This window comes from Netta rufina, assembly GCF_964035555.1.
Source record: "Netta rufina genome assembly, chromosome: Z".
Lineage (NCBI taxonomy): Eukaryota > Metazoa > Chordata > Aves > Anseriformes > Anatidae > Netta > Netta rufina.
In genome coordinates, this window is record NC_140126.1 from 49100072 (window position 1) to 49120095 (window position 20024).

Consider the following 20024-nt stretch of genomic DNA (forward strand, 5'->3'; position numbering starts at 1 on the left):
GGGTGCAAGAGTGAGAAAGATGAGACAAGGAAGCATCTTAAAATTCAGGCTGGGGTTTGCATTCAAAACAGCCGTGTAATAAAAACATATTTGATTAGCCTACCAAAAACTTATGACTAGACATAAAATCTCCTTTGTCATACCTATTTGAATTCTTCTTAATTATTTGCTGGAAATTGACAACATTTTCCAGCCAATGCCAAAGGAGTGATTCATGCTTTCTATGGCTTTCTGAATGCACTATGAAAGAATATTAAATATTAACTGGCCTTGATGATGCTAGGATTCTGAGGCATGATGAGAGCTGTCATTTTTATTATTGTTGGAATTTTTGCAGTTATAAATGCTGAGTTGCTTTTATATTTTAAACAGCATACATCTCATTTCTACTACCTTATCTTGAACAAAATCACACTACATGTACATATCAAAATGACCAGAGCTGAACCAAGAAGTGTAACTGAATAAGGTTCTTTATTAGGATAAGGCAGATTAGATTCATTGTTTAAAGGTATTTGCAGAAGGCTGCTAAGCAAACCAGTATAACATTTTCTGCAGGCAAAATTCTGAAGCTTGCAGATTATGAATGTGTAACTATATTGTAAAACATGCTTTACAAATCTAAGCCAGTAATATGTCAGTGGGTTATCATTAACATCTATTTATTTAATGATACAAAAATCCTTTCATGTAGTGTTCTGGCTGCATGTCCTTGACTTCTTTCTTTTTGTTTTCTTAGGAGTGAAACTATTAAATATAAGCTGGTGATTTACTTTATAAAAAAGTCCATATGTAGTTGAAATGCTGAAAACAACACTTAAAGTGAAGTGAAGTTTGATACATTAAAGGTTTAACCAGCAGCTGCTGGGAATATATGCAAGTACAAAAATAATTATGAAAAACTGAAAACTGAAAGGTGTAATAAGTAGAACCAAGATTTTTCTGAATAATGGGTATCTTGTTAAGATCTCCAAAGAACTTCTGCCTGTGTTAAGCCTTGGCTCAGGAAGGGACTTAGGTCATGTTTTCACTATGCAGTCTTTGGTAAGAAGATCTGATCAAGGAATTTCTGTCTTCTGGAGCCTGGTCAAACCCCGCATCTTCCAACCTACAGTTGTGTTTATGGGACCAGGCTGGGGAGCAGTTGGTGAGCTTACCCACTGCTTTTAAACAAACAAACAAAATAGAAATGCAAAAGAAAAAAAAAAAAGTCTTTTTTGTGACTGTTTTTAGGTCAAAAATCAGTTTTATGATCCAGCTGAGAGCCTGGCCACATGAACAGTGTTACTGAATCAGCACAGGTGACAGAAAAGAGGTAGCAAAACAAAGAAAAAGGCAGGGAAAATGATGATTTCACTGCTAAACCGTGTTTATCATGAAACCACGGCACTAGGCTCCAAAATACCTTTTCAGTTCCTGAATTAGGCTCCGATTCAAAAAGGCACTTAGATATATGATCTAACCCATCTCTAATCAGGAAGGCATTTCACCACTTGTTTAACTCCATGCATGTTTAAGTACTTCATTAACCAGGGATCAATGGTGGTGGGATAATTCCTTGATTCAGAGCTTTTGGGACCTTTGCTCAGATTTTCTGTGTCCAGTGACTCCCTTAGAAGCAGGGGACTGCGGAAGTGAAAACACTCATTGCTGTGGCAAAGGAACATAGGCTGTAGGCTGGCCTGTGAAAAGCTGTGTCTGTACCAAGTAGCAGTATTGCCACAGTCCAGCCAACACCCAGAAGGAATTTGCTCTGTCTCTGAATACAGTTGGCCAGGTAGAGGCCAACAAATGCATTTGACCACTCAGGTACTGAGGTGGGTGGGAGTTAGTGAGCAAGCCTGATCCCTGTAGTTGTAATGCTGTCTCTGCCAGACTGTGAGACTAGGAGACTCCAGTGGTGGGCTTAGTGTGGTACTCGATTTGAAGGAAATAGAAAGCTGCACAGGTCTCCCAGCTGAGAGCATTACAGGTCTTTGTGTTACTTAAATGTTCCCTTACCACAGAGCAGGGTTAATTATCATTAGCATGACCAGTGGCCTTTCTCATCCTAGTTTATGCAACTGAGCAGAGGCTGGGCAAATGAGTCGGTGCCATTGACAAAAACCTCTGACATTCGTGATTTGATGCTCGATTTCTGTGCCTCGGTGCCACAACCTCTGCTTCTGATTAGGATGAAAGAAACTCAGTGTCTCAAATTTCACGTGAAGATGAAAAGACTCAGAAAACCTTTTGGTTCCCCTGAAATAACAGCCCCTTTTATGGCAGTTTTCAGTTTCAATTACTGGCTTCAGCTATTTAAAGTATAAACATCCCCTTGAAAAGCCCATTGTAGTTCTGTTGTTTTTTTCAAATCACTGTTTTTGTAAGCCACAGTTATACTTACATAAAAAAAAAGTTCCTGGTGTAAATGTCTGGTGTAAATGTGCATGTGTGGTGTCAATAGAGGAAGTTCTACCACAAAGGCAACATAATCGCTCTCTAAAAACAACTTTTCAAAAGCACTGAAGTTTGTATTCCATGCTTCAGACATTTCCAAGAAACATTTCTGACACACCTACATGGGCACTGGAATAATTCCAGCACATTTGTTTTGGCCTGAAGGTATGAAGATGGTTTGGATATGGCCTCTTCATGTCCCTGTCTCCTCTGTTGGCTGAGGGCAGGAGGTCTACCCACAGCAGGCCTCATATCAGATGAATTAAGAACACTAATTATTCTGCTGACATTGATGTATTTACCCTCGCATCTAAGCCTGGGTTCTGTATTTGTAGTGCTCTTGTTTTCCCTCAGTTTCTTATGGGCTCGGCATCTCTTCTCCTCAGTCACATATGGCTGCAAATGACTATAACATTAAAATAATAATAATAATAATAATAATAATAAAGGTGCAAAAGGTGGTGGGAATGGGGAAAGACATGCAAAGAGCAATGTCACATGTATCATGTTTGCTTTCCGCCAGGTGAAAAAGGAGTTCTGCATGTGTGCAAACAAGAGCCTGTCCCATTTTAACATTTGCAGTTCCAGTGACAAGACCAGTAGAGAAGCAAAACGAAGTTTTCTCTTTATGTCATTTGAACTGAGAGATGGAAATTTTAGTAAAGGGTTTTAGAAGGACTCAAAGGGAGAGAGTGCTGGCATCAGCCCAAGGGAGATGGATTAAGAAGAGGAGATTGGTGAAGCACTGAAAGGAGAAATAAATGGATCTTTTGCACCAAGTGTCATAGCCAGCTCTTCCCACACCATGACTGCTGGCAGTGATGCTCCTTATTGGACCTGCCTGCTTGCTTTGGGTCACCCCTCCATCTTTAAATAGTGCACTTATTTAATTTGGAGAAAGTGCCTGCAATCAATAAAAAGAGATCCTTTTATCTGCCTCATCAATCTCTTATTAATGAACATGCACTTTTTTTCTTTTTAACTTCTTGGTTACGGTGCTTTTAATTTCTCAATGTATGGGGAAAAAAATGGAGTGCAATCGAACACATGATGGAGCATTTGATGCCACATATTGCTGCTTGTGTCTTTCTGAAGAACTGACATGGTCTTACAGAAAAGTAATGGTCTGGGGGGAGATTATTCGTCCTGCACAGCTGTGTGGTCCTCTGAGCATCCTTTTTTAAGCTGTGATCCAGCAGACATGCGAACAGCACATAACCACCTGTGAAGGTAGTTACTTCCCTAGTGTCCCTGTAGCTGCAAGAACAGAGATAATTCTTAGCGAATGCTTGTTGTGGATTACACACACTTCATTTAAAGCAGTTGGATATTTGAAATCCAATGGTTTCCATGAGAATGAATTGCCAGGCCAAATTTCTGAAACCTTCAGCAGATTTGGGTGTGCTTTCACCATGACTAAGAGGTCAGTGGAGCGCAGGATATTGTCAGTTATGGTTATGTATCTACTTATGCTTCACTCACATGTTTGTGGCTGGCCAGAGATAGAGGTCCTCTTTAGTGTGGTAATACATCGTCTACCTCCTTTTAGGACCTGTAAAACTGGAGAAACAGATATAGCTTGTTCATCCTTATTTCAGGCTGGAGGTTAATGCTTTGTGTTTCTTCTTGAGTCTTTTGGGAATGGAAAGTAGCAAAAATAACGCTCAGTTCTTTACAGAAACACTCCACAGAATGAAATTACAGTTTTGTAAGCCTGCGTGTTTCAACCTGTCACTTACATATGGCAAGAGTCCAAATTCCAGTCACACATTAGCTTCATTAGACTAGAATCACACCACTTTTTCCTGTAAACCAAGGGGATCCAAGCCACATAATAATCAGAAACACGTCTTTGCATAAGGACCTAACAGGCAAGTAATTTTCTTCCTTATCTTTCCATACTGGCCACCAATGGGCTACTGTAGTAAAATTTTGTTACCTACAGGCCCACGCTCCTTGTTTTCCTCTAGGTCTCCCTTTCTATTAACCAGTTGCAGGCTGTTTCCAGGGCACTCATCTCCTCAGCCCGGGCCATAACCCACGGCATGCCAGTGCTAGTGTGGCACTACAGAAATGCAAAAGGCCAAGTAGTGCAGCTGCCAGATGGGATTTCCACCTTGCTTTGGGGCAGGGGCGGGAAAGACCCCATCGACAAGCACGCCTTCATTTCATGCATGTATCTGCAGAGACAGAGACAGAGCCCGCCGGCCCTTGCCGCAGCCAGGGCGCGCAGGGCAGCGCGCTCCCTTGTCGGTACGGAGCGCGGGGTTGCATTTTTTGCCCAAAAAACCCCGAGAGGAGCCATCCCCGCGCCGTATCGGGTTGCAGCATCCCGTGCCGGCTGTCCAGGCCCTGCCCAGGGCCACCTGCGAAGCGGTGCCCGGGAGGCATCCCAGCCGGTGATTCAGCATCGCCTCCCTCTCTGGCGCAGGGAGCAGGGTGCCGCCCTGCTCCCTGCGCCCAGAGCCCGCGGCTGGGGGGCGAGGCGGCTCCGCAGGCTCCCCGGGGGGCAGGTGAGGAAGAGGAGGAGGAGGAGGAGAAAGAAGAGGCGGAGGTCTGAGAGGAGCTGGCGGCGCGGTGCCGGAACGGGCATCCTGCGCGCCAGGTCCGGAGGTGCCGCGGGGGAAGGGAGGTGCGGCAGGGGAGGGCACTGCAGCCGGGAAGGGAGCCAGATCCCCGCCGAGATGCTGCGGCCGCCGAGGGGGCGGGGAGGGCTGCGGGGGGGCTGCGGCTGGACGGTGGCGGGGAGCGTGGAAAAGCTGGGAAAAGGGGGGGCACCGCACCCCCGGCGCTCCGTGTCTGAGTCCGGCCGCGGCCCTGCACGCAGGGGAGCCCCTGGAGGTGTCCCCCGGTGTCCCTGTGGGGGACACAGCGCCCGCAGGGGCGGCAGCAATAAGCCCGGTAATAAGCCGTCTGTCTGTCCAGCTGCGTGGCGCTGCCCGTGGTTGCTTTAAACTTCTTGGCAACCCGAGCAGGGAAGCTGCGAGATCTCCACGTGCGTTTATTTCCCTTCGCCTCGGCGCCGGGAAAATGTGAGCAAAGCAGAAAGGTGCTTCTAAAAAGGGTGGTCAAATGCGGGTAGGCTGGAGAGAGCAGTGAATGCTACAGAAGATTAAACGCAGGTAGCTTGCCTAAAAGGCTGGTGCTGGAGAGATGTGGACCTGGTGGTGGGATGGACATAGCAGAAAGCGCAGCTCAGAGCAGTGTCATCAGGAAAAGTGTCTCACTGGAAGTAGGTAGGTTAAAAAACTAGACATGAATAAAGATGGCAAGACATTTTTAAAAACTAGTGTCAAATACTCAGATGCTGCAGTCTCTCATCTGTGCAATGAAGAGAATATTCCCAGCTGGTTCTCAACTTTGAAGAGCAAAGCTTCACACCTGAGAAGCAACTTGTGTGTGCGAAAGCGCGTGTTTTTTCCAGATTTACCACTCAGTCTAAGAAAGGATGCTATCTTTCCCTAGACACATTGCCTATTTGTACCCAGAGACCGTCACAGTTGTCACAACGATGCTATGATGTTCCCCCTTCTATAGTTGTGATGTTGTTACTGCTGTTTGAAACACGTTTGGAGATACTTGAAAGAGCCTGCACTCGTGCAGAATATTGTCAGCTAAGTAGCGCTTGTGCTTTGTAATAAGAGGAGCCATGCACATAACTATGCGATGCAAGCTGTTCCTTTCGAGGTTACTGATCACATCATTAACCTGAGGACCAGACACTTCAGTGGTATTGTAGACTAGATTGTATCATGATTTATCTTTTTACATTCTTCCAGGGAGTGTTATCACTGGCTGTGCTTTAAGGTAAATTCTCCAGGCACTTGAATGTAGCATCATGATTACTTCAGTTGGCTACCACAGTCTCACAGGAAGCTCTGTGATCAGACATCCATCAATTAGTCCTTGACAGGAGAGTCTGTGGGAACACTATGGGAATCATTGAGATTTTGATAAACCTTTTTTAATGCAAATATTGCTAATGTTCCCATGGAGATCTCTGTGAATGGGGAGTATTGTGAATTATGTTTGAGGAAGACAGAAGAGATAGGTAGAGACAGGTGCCTTTTTGGTCACTATGAAAAATATATAACTGCAAATGAAATTCCCTTTTGGATGCCTGACTAAAGTATCAGCAAAAAAAAAAAATAAGTTCAGGACAATTTGAAGTACTTAATTCTTTGTTTCCTTATGCAACCTGCAAACATTTACACTAAGGAGGAAGGGGGATTCACACTGCCAAATCTTTGATGCAAATGTTTTCACAAAGTCCAAGGTACTGTAAATTGCATTAAAAGCCCCTCTCCTCTTATATTAAATATGTCTGTATTGTCACAGACGTGCACTTTTCTGTGCGGTAGGATTGGGGATAGGGCTGATTCTGATCTTTATTAACTGGTCTGTTCATTTACACTGCATTACACTGCACTGGTGGGAATGGGACTAAGTGCTAGATATTGGTGGAGGTGAGGAATGACAGGCAAACATAAGAACAAAATGGAAGCCTCGTTAATAATAAAATTCTTTGAGTTTTTTTTTTGTTTTTTTTTTTTTTTTACTCTGAGGGAGAGTGAGGACATATTTTAGCAGCATTAGCAGCATGCCAGCTCTTCAGGAAAATGTTGAGGAGTTGGCATTAGTGTGAAGGTTTTGTTTTTTTGGTTTTGGATGGTTTTGGAAGGGAGTTTGGAAAATGCGAAATATTAAAAAAAAAAAAAAAAAAAAAAAAAAAAAAGGATGAAAGTTGTTGTCTACAAATTAAATGTAAATTTTTCAGAGGTGGGAATGAGTTGTTTGTGTTGGGCTGGGAGTTTTTTTATTGTGTTAGACCCAAGGTGCATCCCAGCATTATTCTCAGTGAATCAAACTTACTCAGAGGCTTGTAGAGAAAAGCTCTCTCTAGGTGTTAGGCAGGGGGAAGCTGCTGCTGGAAAGCGGGCTTCCCCCTGGGAGAGATCGGGTGTCAGACTCGGCGAGCCCAGTCCAGCCCAAGGCGCTCCCACCTACACCCCATCCTCGCCCGGCTTTGGGAGACCGTGCCACCGGTGTCTGTCTGTCTGTCTGTCTCCTCTGACCGCGCTCCGGCGGCGAAGAGGGAGCGGGCGGCAGCGCGCAACTCCTGCCTGCTCCATCCCTTTGATTTGATGGCCTTTATTCTTCCTAATTGGATAAAATAGGAAGTCACTGACAGTCCTGCGTTGCTGGGTGCACTGATTTCCCTCAGACCAGCCCTGCAGAGGGCGGGGGGTGGGGAAGGGGAGGAAGGAGTGAGCCTGTACATCAGAGAAACAGGCTGCAAAGGGGGCTGGGGGAGCGGGGCGGGTGGGGGAGAGAGAAGGAGGAAAGTGAATGAGCGCTCAAGAAGGACAAAGAGGGAGGGGAGAGAAAGGGAGTTACCATCGCCTTGGCATCGCTCTTCCTTTCAAACCTCTGTGTAATGATATTGTTTGCAGTGATGCTCAGACAGCGAGCACCTGCTGCTCTGTAATGATTCAGCCTCTTTCAGCCGCCGCTGTAACGCGACAGGATGCTGCTGCTACTGTCACTTCTGCCGCTGCCGCTGTTGTTACAGATTTTGCTTTTGCTCCTTCTACCGCATGACAATTGTTTTCCTCGCCTAAGCAGATACCAGCCTCAGATGCTCAAGGTGAGAGTCTTGCCTTTCGCTCTGGGCTATTGGTTCACTTAATCTGGTCAATTTGTTCGCTCGTTCGTGGTTTTCTTTCTCTCCACCCTCCTTCCCCCCGTTTTGTTTTGTCGTGCTTGCTTTCGGGGGGACGTTCTCTCCCTCCCTCAGAAGAGCTGGAATTGCTTGAGAGGCGTTTGAGGAATTATAAAAGTGGCCAGGAGTCGGGAGCGCAGTAATCGCAGAGCTGCTCTTGCTTCAGAGAGGCAGCGAGAGCAGCAGAGGGCTCGGGGCGGGGGGCAGGGAGGCCTCATTTTCCCCCCGTGCATCCCTCCTCTCCCAGTTTGGATGGTGTTGCCGGGCTTGGACCTTTTGTTGCCTCCTGCTCTGTGATTTTTGCAGAGTGCTGTGAATATTTCTACCGTCTCTTTTTGTCTGTGTCTCACAGTAATGGACTGTGGTAGAGTTAAGGCCTTTTGGAGGTGAGCTGTGTGAGAACTGATGCTTAAACATGTCTGAAGTAGCCGCCGACACTTTCCCCAGCCCCTCGGCTCAGCTGAGCCCTGATGCATCCCTCGACGGGCTCCCGGCTGAGGAGAACATGCCGGGGCCCCACAGAGAGGACCAGAGGGTCCAGGGGGTAGCAGGCCTTGCCGCGACCTGCTGTGTGTGCCTGGAGGCAGAGCGACTCAAGGGCTGCCTCAACTCCGAAAAGATCTGCATCGCCCCTATCCTGGCGTGCCTGCTCAGCCTCTGCCTCTGCATTGCTGGCCTCAAGTGGGTCTTTGTGGACAAGATTTTTGAGTATGACTCTCCTACCCACCTTGATCCCGGGAGGATAGGACAAGACCCAAAGAGCACTGTGGATCCTACAGCTCTGTCTGCCTGGGTGCCTTCGGAGGTGTATGCCTCACCCTTTCCCGTACCTAGCCCTGAGAGCAAGGCTGAAGTGACAGTGCAAACTGACAGCTCGCTCGCGCCCTCCAAGCCCTTCTTCCTCCAGCCTTCTCTCTACAACCGCATCCTAGATGTCGGGTTGTTGTCCTCTGCCGCACCTTCGCTGTCACCATCTGCCCTGGAGCCTACCACCGCATCCCAGGCGCAAGCAACAGAAACCAATCTCCAAACTGCTCCAAAACTTTGTAAGTAGAAGCTATGTGTTTCTTCTTTGTTTTCCCTTACACACACACACACACACAAATAAATAAATAAAAGGGTTCCTAACTGCTCTGCAGCTGTTGTGAAGGAGGGCATGTGACTGTGATGCGCTAAGACGGGTACAGCATCTCTGAGGAGTGCACCTCAGGGCCTCTGAACTTTTATGAGGCGTGCAGGGCAATGGACGGGGCTTTGTTTTGGACCTTTGTAAAGAGCCAGTACCACCCTTTTCTCTGCATCCACCTGTGGGGAAGCACATGATCTACTTCAAGGGTTTATCTAATAGCTATTCTGTGTGGTCTGCCAGGCTATTTCTCTCACAAATTTGGTTTGTGTCCTCTGCTGGGTCTTCAATGTGTGCTCATTTTCTTTGCCTTGCCTGCAGAGCACTTCTGTTACCTCCTTCCTGAAGTCTGTTGCTGGCATACATCCCTGTCATCCTCCTGAAGCAGTCAGGGAGAACAGTGGGAAAGAGCGACAGTGTATTTAAAGCAGTTAGAGACTGGGAAATTATTAATTTAGCAGTTAGCTTGTGATCTTTCCCTTTCTTTTAAGAGCATAGCACTATTTCTCTGCATCTATCCTCTCCTCTAGGAGCTGATTCTTGTTGAACCTGAGATATTTCCTCATTGACTTCTGTGGGGCATTTCAGGAAAGTATTCTTGTCCGTGCCAAGGCAGGAGGAAGCAGTTTCCAAATTAGTCTTTGTTCAGCCTTAAAGCAAAAAATATCCAGGGTACCTGCATTATTTTCTCAGTAGCAATCATAAAGCATCAGAAAACCACATTGCTGAAGTGTAATTTCTTTGATATTATAATTTGTTTGATACCCATCAAATCTGGAGGAGATGAAGCCAGCAGTTCCTGAGCTGTGTAAAACTGTGCTACACCAGTAAAAGAAAAGGCAGTGTGCCATTGCACCAAGAGCACGGGGCTGAGGTTTCCTTCAGAAAGCTGCAATGATCAGAACAAGCAATTTCCTTGCAAATTGCCTAACAGGACCCCATCTCATATTTCTCCCTTGTGCCTTCCCTGTAATGTCGCAGGATGTCCACCCTGTAGGTGTTACATACTGGATCTCAGTCCTGAAGTTACCAGAAGTTCACTATTGAGTTTAGCCCCACCAAGACCAGATTCAGTATAGATATGTATAAATTGGATTAGACATGGCATTTTGGGGCCAATCCCTTTGCTAGAGAAAAAGAGCACGATTAGAGTGATTTCAGTGGAGGTCCTTCCAGCTGAAAATTGGTCCTGGACAGCTAACTAGGAAAACGATTCCAGAATCACTGAAAATTTAGGTATTCCTGTAGAATCCCTGCAGACTTTTGCTTAGATAACAGGTGACAATGGGATATTGGATTAACAGCAATTTATCTGATGGAAAGAGTCTGATAGGGAAATATTGCTGCGCAGCTAAGTGACAGGGCTTTGTCTATGGGAAGTAAGACATTATTTGAATTATTGGGTCACTTCACTACCTTTGCAGGTATACAAAGTTATAGTAAGTGATTTATTTATTTATTGATTGATTGATGATGCAGAAAATCTCTTTTGTAGTGCTGATATTTTAAGGGGTACCGAAGATGAGACAGCTCTTTTTACTCTATGTAGTTGACCAGGGAACACCATCTAGTCAAAATGGCCTCTTTGCTGTGTGTGGGAGAAATGACCAAAAGCTAGTTATGTCAGAGCAACCTTCACCCTTTTGAATTTCCACATGTGAGGCAAGCCTTTCTCAATAACCTGGTAATCTCATTCTGAAGTAAATGAACGGCAAAATAAAAAAAGAGATTCTTTAGAGCAGTTACCAGCAAAAAGCCGTTATCTGTTTTCAGATCTGCTCACATCTGGGAAGTAAACGGTTGTCCAGAAATTAGGTGGTTGGGTTGTTGGTATTTTTTTTTTCTTTAAGTCTCACCTTAATGTTCTTAACAGAAATGTGTTTTAAGGTGTCATAGACTTCCAGATAGGCACAGACTGAAAGGAGAGGAAGAACTGGCAGCAGGTCAAGCTCAGGTTGCTCCGAGTGAGAAGGTTGTGTAGCTAGCAATTATTCTAACCATGGCACGTAATCCTGGATGTGGCAAGGGGCTGCAGTTCCCTGCAGCTGTAAGAAAATATAGCTGGAAAAGTGCACTGTGGAAGATCTGCCTAAGAATTCAAGGAAGCATGAAAAGAACTTTTTGGACAGCTCTAAAAGCACTGTCTTGGGGTTTTTGAAACAGCTGCATTTCAAACATGTCGTTCTGCTTTATGTAGAGCAAGATTTGTTGGAGAGGTTGACAGATTGCATCAGTGATAACTTTTTTTTTTTTTATGAATGCCTTTGACAGCTATAAAATTCTCAAAGAGATGGCTTGGAAAGTAGCATCTGTAAATTGGATTGTCCCTTCTTTGCCTCTCAGTGTCCTTTTTTTTGTTCCAGGCAGAGTGAGGTAACTTGTTCCCAGAAAACCCCTTTTATGCTGATAATATTTTCTCTTTCAGTGTAGAACTTAAAAAGAACTGACACATCGCATATTCTGTGGTATTTTTTCTGAATCAGGCCCTTCCGTGAGTTTCCAAGTCCTTTTCTCTTCTTCTCCTCTCTTATTCTGTCTTACTCAGCATATTCCCCTTAAAGCTGTATCCTTCAAGGTCATCGTCTGTTGAGAGCTAATTGATTCTTCTTTTTCCTGGAGCCTGGGAGAGAAAGCAGAAGAGAGACAATCCTAGTAATTGTGTCTGGTGCATTAGATTCAAGACTGGTCTCCCTCCTATTACCATACTTTACCCTTTATCAATACCGAAAAAATCTCTTCCTTTGTGGTTAGTTTCCATCTTATATCATGGCTCTTTTGCCGAAACAGAAGGAAAGGTGAATATTTTAAATCATCCCCATATTTAGGGACCGTGTGAATCTTAGCACAATTACACCCAAGAAGGTTTCATTACATGTGGGATATAATATTACTCACTAGCCTACAGTCTCCCTCACTCTATGAAGGCATGGAAATTGCAGAAATGCTAACACAGTTCAGCAGCTATATTCTACTTCTTCTTCAGTCATCACCATTAAATACAATTCCACCGTTTACCCAGCTGAGTAACAGACTCATTTTGATAGTACTGTCCAACCTGTGTTTTCATGATAACTACATCCATACATCTGCAAACAAAATACTCACCTCTTTACAGATTTTCCCATTGCCTTTTCTTTCCATGTAAGTGGATTTCCCCCTAAACAAATTCAGCTTTTAAACAATTTGGAGAGGAGAACATTGACTGGACATGGCACTTCAGGCACACCAGGGAGCTGTGAATACAAGCACCCAGCAGCAGAAGCAACTTATTTCATGGCTGATACCACATGCAGCTTCTCATGACAGTCCCAAAGCCCCACTGGCAGCCCTGGCAAGGGCATGCAGCACTCCCGTATTTTGCCTGTGCTTTGAAGTAGAGGTGCACAAGCCTTGGGCTGCTCCTGCACTCTTCTTGCTTTGGGCTTCCTGGCCCCCTTGAGGTGTAGTGGGCTGATGGGCTAGCTACATCTCCATCTCCCAGCCTCTGTCTGTGCACACCAAGCTGCGCTGGCCATAACACACAGACGTGTGTGGATGCTTAGCTCTGTGCACACACCTCAAGGCAGGCAGGGCTGCTAGGCACAGACAGTCACTTGCTGGGATGGAGAACAGCTCCATCCCCCCTCACCAGTTTGGAAAATTAGGTGAATGAGAGAGAAAGCACCACCACACACTGCTGTTAACTACCCCTCCCTGGGACCACTCCCGTTTCCCATTTTTCACTTCTGCTGCCTTTTCAGGTGTCCTTTTCTCAGCAAAAGCTGCTGTTTTCTTATCCTCTGTAAAAGTGCTAAAAGAAGACTGGTAGTAGGCATTTACCTGGAAATGATCTGGACTGCCTTCAAAAGTAATCCAGGCACAGTAGCTGAATTTCTAATGCCATTTTAGAGTTAGGGATGGGAAAAAGTTAAAAGAAAACTAGCCTAACACATGGTTTGGTATCATACAGTAAATGCTTCTTGCAGTTCTCGCTGCCTCTTTCACCTCCACTTGTTCTTTCCCAGTTCTGCATTTGATGTCCTTTCTCCTGTAGACAGTGATTTGCAAAGGTCTGTATTTTATCTCTGTGGCAGGCTGGAGGGAGCCTTCCCTCCAGGTACAGTTGCTGCAGCCTGGGAGAAGGTTCTGATTTATGGACAGTGAGAGTTTGCTCCTAGCAGCATCAGATGCGTTTTTTGTTTGTTTGTTTGTTTGTTTGTTTGTTTTTTGAAAAAAGCCTAATTTTGGCCCATGCTCTGCAGTTCAAAGCCCCACTACAATGCTGTAGGATTGACTCTGTGCCTGGCAGCCTCTGACAGTGTCAAGGTCAGGGATGTGTCAGAGAGCCGCAGGGGGGGAGAGTGGATGATGCAGCACAGGCTGTGTAGCAGCTTTCCCTATCCTCACTGTTATTATGCAGGGCAGCACTGCCAAATAGACTGCTTTTCTCCCAAAGCTTGAAGATGCAGGAGGAGAATATCTTAAAGAAAATGTTTTTCCATTTGTGATACCATGTTGGAGTTGATTAGCCTCAGACACCTAGCCTAAGTGCTTACATTAGAAAGCTAAGCTGCCTTCAGCGTCCTAGTCAGCATCAAGGAAGAGACCTCTCCCAGGGTGGTTACCAGAGTGAGACTAGCAGGAGTAACTCTTTCCCCAGTTAAGTGCTGGCAGTTCTTGTAGTTCAGCTTCTAAGTGTCTGCTGCACAATGCAAAAGCCAGGACTTTTCTCTGACACTTGTCCTGTGAATTAACATCTTGTCACAAGAAAATTCTAATTAATCATGGTTAAGATACCACACAAGTTCTGAGCCTAACTAGAGCATAATAAAGAGATGCTGATCTCCATTAACAAGCAGCAATAAAGCAAGTTCCAATGCACTGAGCCAGCCCAGATTTTTTTTTTTTTTTTTTCCTAAAACACTCTTTTCTGGCTTCCCAGAGGTCTTGGTGGCTTATAGATGTATTTACTTGCAGTAATACTCAGAGTTAAGTGCTGTTGGGACTGATGGGGTCAGATGCATAAGATGTTGCAAATTTCAGGGAGTTCAGGTCAACTAAGCCTTCTGAAGTGGTAAATGAGGTGTGCACATTTTCTCTCCCCAGCCCAGTTCATCACACTGTCTACACTGTCTACAAAAAGCTCTCAACAAGCACACACTTTGGTCAGATCAATCTCTCTCTCTTTTTTTTTTTTTTTTAATCACCCCCTTTTTTAAGAATGATTGCTTACACAAAAAAAAAAAAAAAAAAAAAAAAAGGTTTTCTTCTATTTAACATGCAGAGGCCTGAACTGATCAGTCCTTCTTTTCGTTCTCTTTGAAAACACCCCCAAAATCATGGCTTTCGAAACTACCTTGTGGATGAGGTGTTTTCTTTCATGCACAAATATCATGTGCAGATCATGATGGATAAAATGTTCTGAAGTAATTTCTGTTAGTAATAGTATGAATTTGTGAATATTAGCTTCCACTTGCATGTCTTTTTAAAAGCTGCATTTTACTTTGCAAACTCCACTGAGAATATCTTATGTGTTCGTGCTACGTGGAAATTCAGCGTTGCCTTCTTCCTCATTTAAACACATAGGCGTATGTGAGTATAAATAATACAATAGGTACATGAAGTATATGGCCATTGCTTCTTTATTAAAAATGACACTTTGAACTGTACTGCATTGTAAGTTTCTAAGTAAAACTGATTACAAATTGATGCCATTAAAAAATAAAATACAGACACAGGGTTTGAATTTTCACTGCAGGGGACTGAAATTATCATATTTCAGTATCTATTGTACTTGTAAGTGAAGTGCTTGATTTCCTGTTCATGCACTGCAAACACACCCAGCTGCCCACCTCAGATTTGCAGTGTCTCACCTTCAGATGCAGAGAAACCTCGGGGAACTTTCTCAGCATCAGATGAGAAGGCAGAATTTGGCTCGCTGGAGGCTAAGCAGCAGGTTAATTGTGATGCAGAGCTGAAACAATATAAATGAGCATTTTCATCATTTGCAGTCTTGCTAATGGAAATGCAATAGATTTGCTGCAGAAATCCAACTCAGAATCAATAGCAATGCAATGAGGCAGCTGGTTCGGGGAGAGCACATGTGATGCCAATCTACTGCAGACAGTACCTGGGCAGAGACTGCTCTGGCTCTGCATTAGGAAAGGGCAGACAGCCCTAGAAGATGCCACAGCAGGTGATGAGAGACTTCTGATAGGAAAAAGCAGGCTTTACCTAGGATTGGGCAGTGTTAAGAGGTAAGGTTTTCTGTGATTGAGGGAAGATAATTGTTTTCTTTGAGAAATTCAGACTACTTTGAAAAGAAAGATGTCTTTTTTTTGTTACAAGGTACTAAGTGAAGCAAAGAAGAGAGTCATTGTGCTTAGGGTCATGTTCAGAGCACATGAAATCAGGCAGGACAGTGCCTCTTGGAGACAGATAGACGCATTTGGACTATCTCCTGTTAAGGGCTCCTGCCCTCTTGCTCCCCAGACAGACTGCGGAGATGAGCAGGCTCTGTCTTTATGTAGATTGCTTTATGGCAGTCACACTGGCTACCCTTACTATTTATACTGCAGGCAGCCCAGCATTCTGGAGAGTGAGCACTGCGAATGTGAATCAGATCTTGCTCTTTCACCTTAAGATGTTTTGAGAAGGTCCAAACTCGGTAGGAGGTACACATTAAACTCAAAACCCTGAGCATGACTGTTGTTCAGAAATTAGAGAGCTTTTGAAAGCAGCAAGGGAGAAGTACCTATGGTTTGTTTTGGGGTGATGTAAGGCTGATATGGCTGCTTATTTACAGCCTGTCCTTTCTCATCCTGTCTCCTGTTCCCCCACCCCCCAGCCCCAATTCCCAGTAGAGACTTAGTCACGAAGACAGAAGGAATGGTTTTAGCCGGAGAAAGATAGGCAGGAACAAATCCACTGGGACAAGGCTGGCTACCCCTCAAGGCTGCCCTAAGCTAAACCAGCGGCAGGGTCCATCCTGCTCTGGACAAGTGTTGGGATTGCGGCACCCATCTATTACCTTTGCTCCTGCATAGTTTTATGATGAAAGTCTCATTCTAATACAGATCTTCTCACTGAGCATATTCAGCTTTTCCACATATGCCTTCACTGCCCCCCTCCCCCATTTTTTCTTTTTTATATCTGTGCTTCATCCTGGAACTTGCTGGCAGTGCATTCTCATAACTCAGACAGCTTTTTATTTTGGCAATGAATATTGCTTCAGTTTTTGAGATGAAAGGAAATCAATACTGGGTTGGTAGTCACATGGTGCAGGGGGGAGTATATGAAGCTATGATCTTCAGCATGATTCGTGACATTGTTCAGTATTTCTATGGAATTCCTGAAAGAGATTTGAATTTTACATTTTTAACAGTCAATTAATTCATGTGATTAGAGAGATCAAAGGAGGAAAAAAAGGAGTATCAAGCTTGTTCCACAGCCTTTCTCTATGAAAAAAAAAAAAAAAAAAGACTCTATGCTCATAAAAGACAACCCGAGTCTTCTAAGGTGGTAACTGGAAGTCAGTGTAAAGCTTCTGGAACTGGATGTCAAGAAGAAAAGCTTATGCTTTGCACTGTACTAAATTAATTTGGGCAATGAAATTAGTTTTTCAACTTGAACAAAATTGTCTGAATTCTCACTGGCATTAAGATTTTGTGGGTGGTAGCTCTGTAAAATCTAGCAGAGCATTGGAATGCTCTGGTCCATCACAGATGATAGATGATAGACAGACTACATGACACAGAGAATCTTCGTAAGGTTTCTTCCAGACCTGCAGCAGTTGTGGTATCAAAACTGATAGCAAGACACTGTCTGCCTTTTCCCTTATTCCATCATCTCTTTTAAACAGGACCACCTACATTGACTTCGAAAATATGTGTTTGTATTCCAGACATTCATTCTTTTACACTTTTCCCACCTAAATTAAAAAGCTTCTCCAAGATGTGCATTTCCCCTCACAGAGGTGATTATACATTGCAATAATCCAAGTCTTTTTGACAAGACAGGCAGGCTGAGCTCCATAATTCACCCCATAGAGGGAATTGTTTTCAGTCCTTGAATTTTTTCAGCCCCCTTCACGCTTTCTTAGTTTTCAGATAAATAGAGCTATAATTTTGATATGATACTTGCACACCGGCTAGTCCAAAATCCCAAGAAAGGAAAATAAAAGCTGTTCGGTTTCTCAGTCATTGTTCAGAAACACCCAGGATGCATGAACTAGCACCAGTGTCTGTTTAATATTTTAAGCAGTAAATAAGTAATGATGTCCAGTCAAAGCAGAAGAACCATGTATCAAAAATTCAGGGGCCCTCCCTATCCTGATTCTTGAGCTGTCCTCAGGGTCATGTGGTGCTTCTTGCTGGGGTGCAACAACAATCTTAATGGACAGTCAAGCGAATAAAAGACCAAAATTGCCCTTCTTTGTCAATGCTACATGTTTTTTAGAAGAACTTCCACCTTTCTCGTTCCCCTACTGGTTCTGTCGTGCTCTGAAGGATGCCCCCAGCAAAGATTCTTGGATGAACAGGAGCTCAAGTGTTTTACATGTAACTGCGCAAACTCCACCAGTTGCTTGACTTGTGCTCGTGTTTCCAAAGACTTCTCCCTCTGTGCCTGCTGACACTTCTTGCACTGTTGGCCCAAGAAAAATTGCAGCAGCATGCTCATAATTTAGTTTACTGTCTCAGCTCTTCCAATGTTTGCTTTTCCACAAGTGATAGCATCTTCAGAACATGGGTGTGTGGGAGAGTAGGATTTTGGTGTTTGTGCATTGCTCCTGCCTACCCAGCTTCAGGACAGATCTATGATTGCATTTCTTCTCACATTTCTGTCCCATTATGGGTCTGCTGCATGGTCTCAGCCTGGCAGCGTTGCATGGGAATTCAGGAGCATGATCCTATCAAAAAAAAGTCATAATAACTGATAGTTTCAAGATCCTTTTGTATTTTCAAGGTAGCACTTCTTGGGCTGTGGGGATACCCAGCTGGACAGTTACCAGTGTGGAAGTAATACTGCCCTGGTAAGGGAGACATGTGTTGAGGTGAAAGAGACAACTGTAGGGGAATGGAAGAATGATCATTTCTGTAGCTAGGCTGAGCTGGTAGGGGAACAAACTAGTGTCCCTGAATATGCTGTTAGGGTTTTAGGAAGTTAAGAGCGTGGGATAAGAGGGATGACTAAAGGCTTCCTGCTGTATTGATGCAGGGGCTTGGAGAGGCTTTAAGTCATACAGGCAACAGAGGAACATTATCAAGTAGCCAGAAAAGTGCAGGGAAACTGGGAAGAAGCAGTTATATATACAAAGTACAGGCAAGCAGAGGATGCCTGACACTTTCTTAACTGGAAGAAAGCAGAAAAACCTGTTCCCTAATGCCACAGATAGCTGTCTGGGACCTTACAGGAAGTCTGGAAGCAGTTTCTCCCACTGCTTAGGGGCTGGACTATGAATGCAATCACCCATTTTTAGGCCATCCTGTGCTTCTCAGGGAACCTCTGCAAGGATGATCCTCTCACCACCCATCCATGCTAACTATAGGCTCCTCACCAATGCTGAAGTTCAGGGACCCTTGCACCTTATTTTCCCCAGCTTCCCTGAGAGCTGGAGCTGCTCTACTCTGCCTGTGCACAGAGCAGTGTGGCTCTGTGTCACTGAATTCCCTCCTGTCGCTTTGTGCGAAAACCATTGGTGCACAGCAGCTATTGCCTTATGGAGGTTTATCAGCCCATCCTGCTTTTCTGAAGACTTTGATTTAGCATTAGAGTTAACGGATTTTGAAGGTTATCAGTAACAATTTTTGCAAACTCCTTCAGCTATGTAATTTTCATGACATACCGCTCTGTGTGTATTCTGTTTGTGAGCACATAAAGGCTGTGTTTCAGGATCAAACAGCCAATCAATGCACACAGTCTGTTTTTCAGAGTCAGTTAACAGAAAAATACCCCAGAATTCCCCCCATGCTCTACAAAACAGCATATAGCCACTAAAGCTGACATGTATGCTGGCATTGATCGTGCAAAGATTCGAGAACATGGCTAGCAAATGCTCTGTTGCTTGCTATCTCCAAGCTTTTGAATTCACCCTACAATAGAGATTAATGGACATCCCTCAGATAAGTAGCTTTTCAAGCAACCCTGTAATTTTCCTAATTGTTGCTAATTGACTGTTTAGTGTTTGCAGTTTTTTCCTTCTCCAAATTTGGAGAGAGGATTAAAAAGACATGTTCTGTGAGCGTACACAGATAACTGGTTACGAGCCCAGGAAGCAGATTTACTAGCTGTGAATCAGCGGAAGTATCAATTCCCTTAAGCCACTTAGCCAGGCAGAAGATGGCAGGGGAGGGGAACTTGATAGCGTGGGGGGTGCTGAAGACAAAGAAAATAGAAGAATATTCTGACATGTCCTGAACAGGACTGAGATCCACCAAATGTGGCATGTCAGTATGCCAGCATTCAAAGAAGAGTTTGGTATCTAAATTGTTTTGCCCCTAAGAGTTATTTAGCAGGTTCCTCATGTTGTAGACTGGTATGTGTTTATGCTCTGCTCGTGCATTTTTAGGTCAGAAAATATCTACAATGTCTTCTCTGGGCTGTTACTGATAATTTCAGAATTCTCATTTATTTTAACAAGTGGGTTTACTGGCACTGCTGTTCGATGTTAACTTAAACTTCATTTATACATTAGTTTTCATATTTCTCTATTTTGCAAATGGGTGGTGATGCCACAATGACAAAAAGTCCCTGATAATT

At 44.2% G+C, this 20024-nt stretch overlaps 1 protein-coding gene across 3 annotated transcripts in view; it reads left to right on the forward strand.

Annotated features, from left to right (window-relative positions):
* NRG1 (neuregulin 1) overlaps positions 1–20024 on the forward strand; it is a gene marked incomplete at both ends in the record, with an annotated part of 180219 nt that overhangs the window by 68255 nt on the left and 91940 nt on the right. For 2 of the 3 annotated variants that reach the window (XM_084305024.1, XM_084305025.1), the window contains one exon: positions 8577–9207. The exons of the other annotated variant lie outside the window; for it this stretch is intronic. In XM_084305024.1, the coding sequence (XP_084161150.1) occupies positions 8577–9207 (631 nt within the window). Of the gene's footprint in view, positions 1–8576; positions 9208–20024 lie in introns of those variants that run through there. 3 annotated transcript variants of the gene reach the window in all.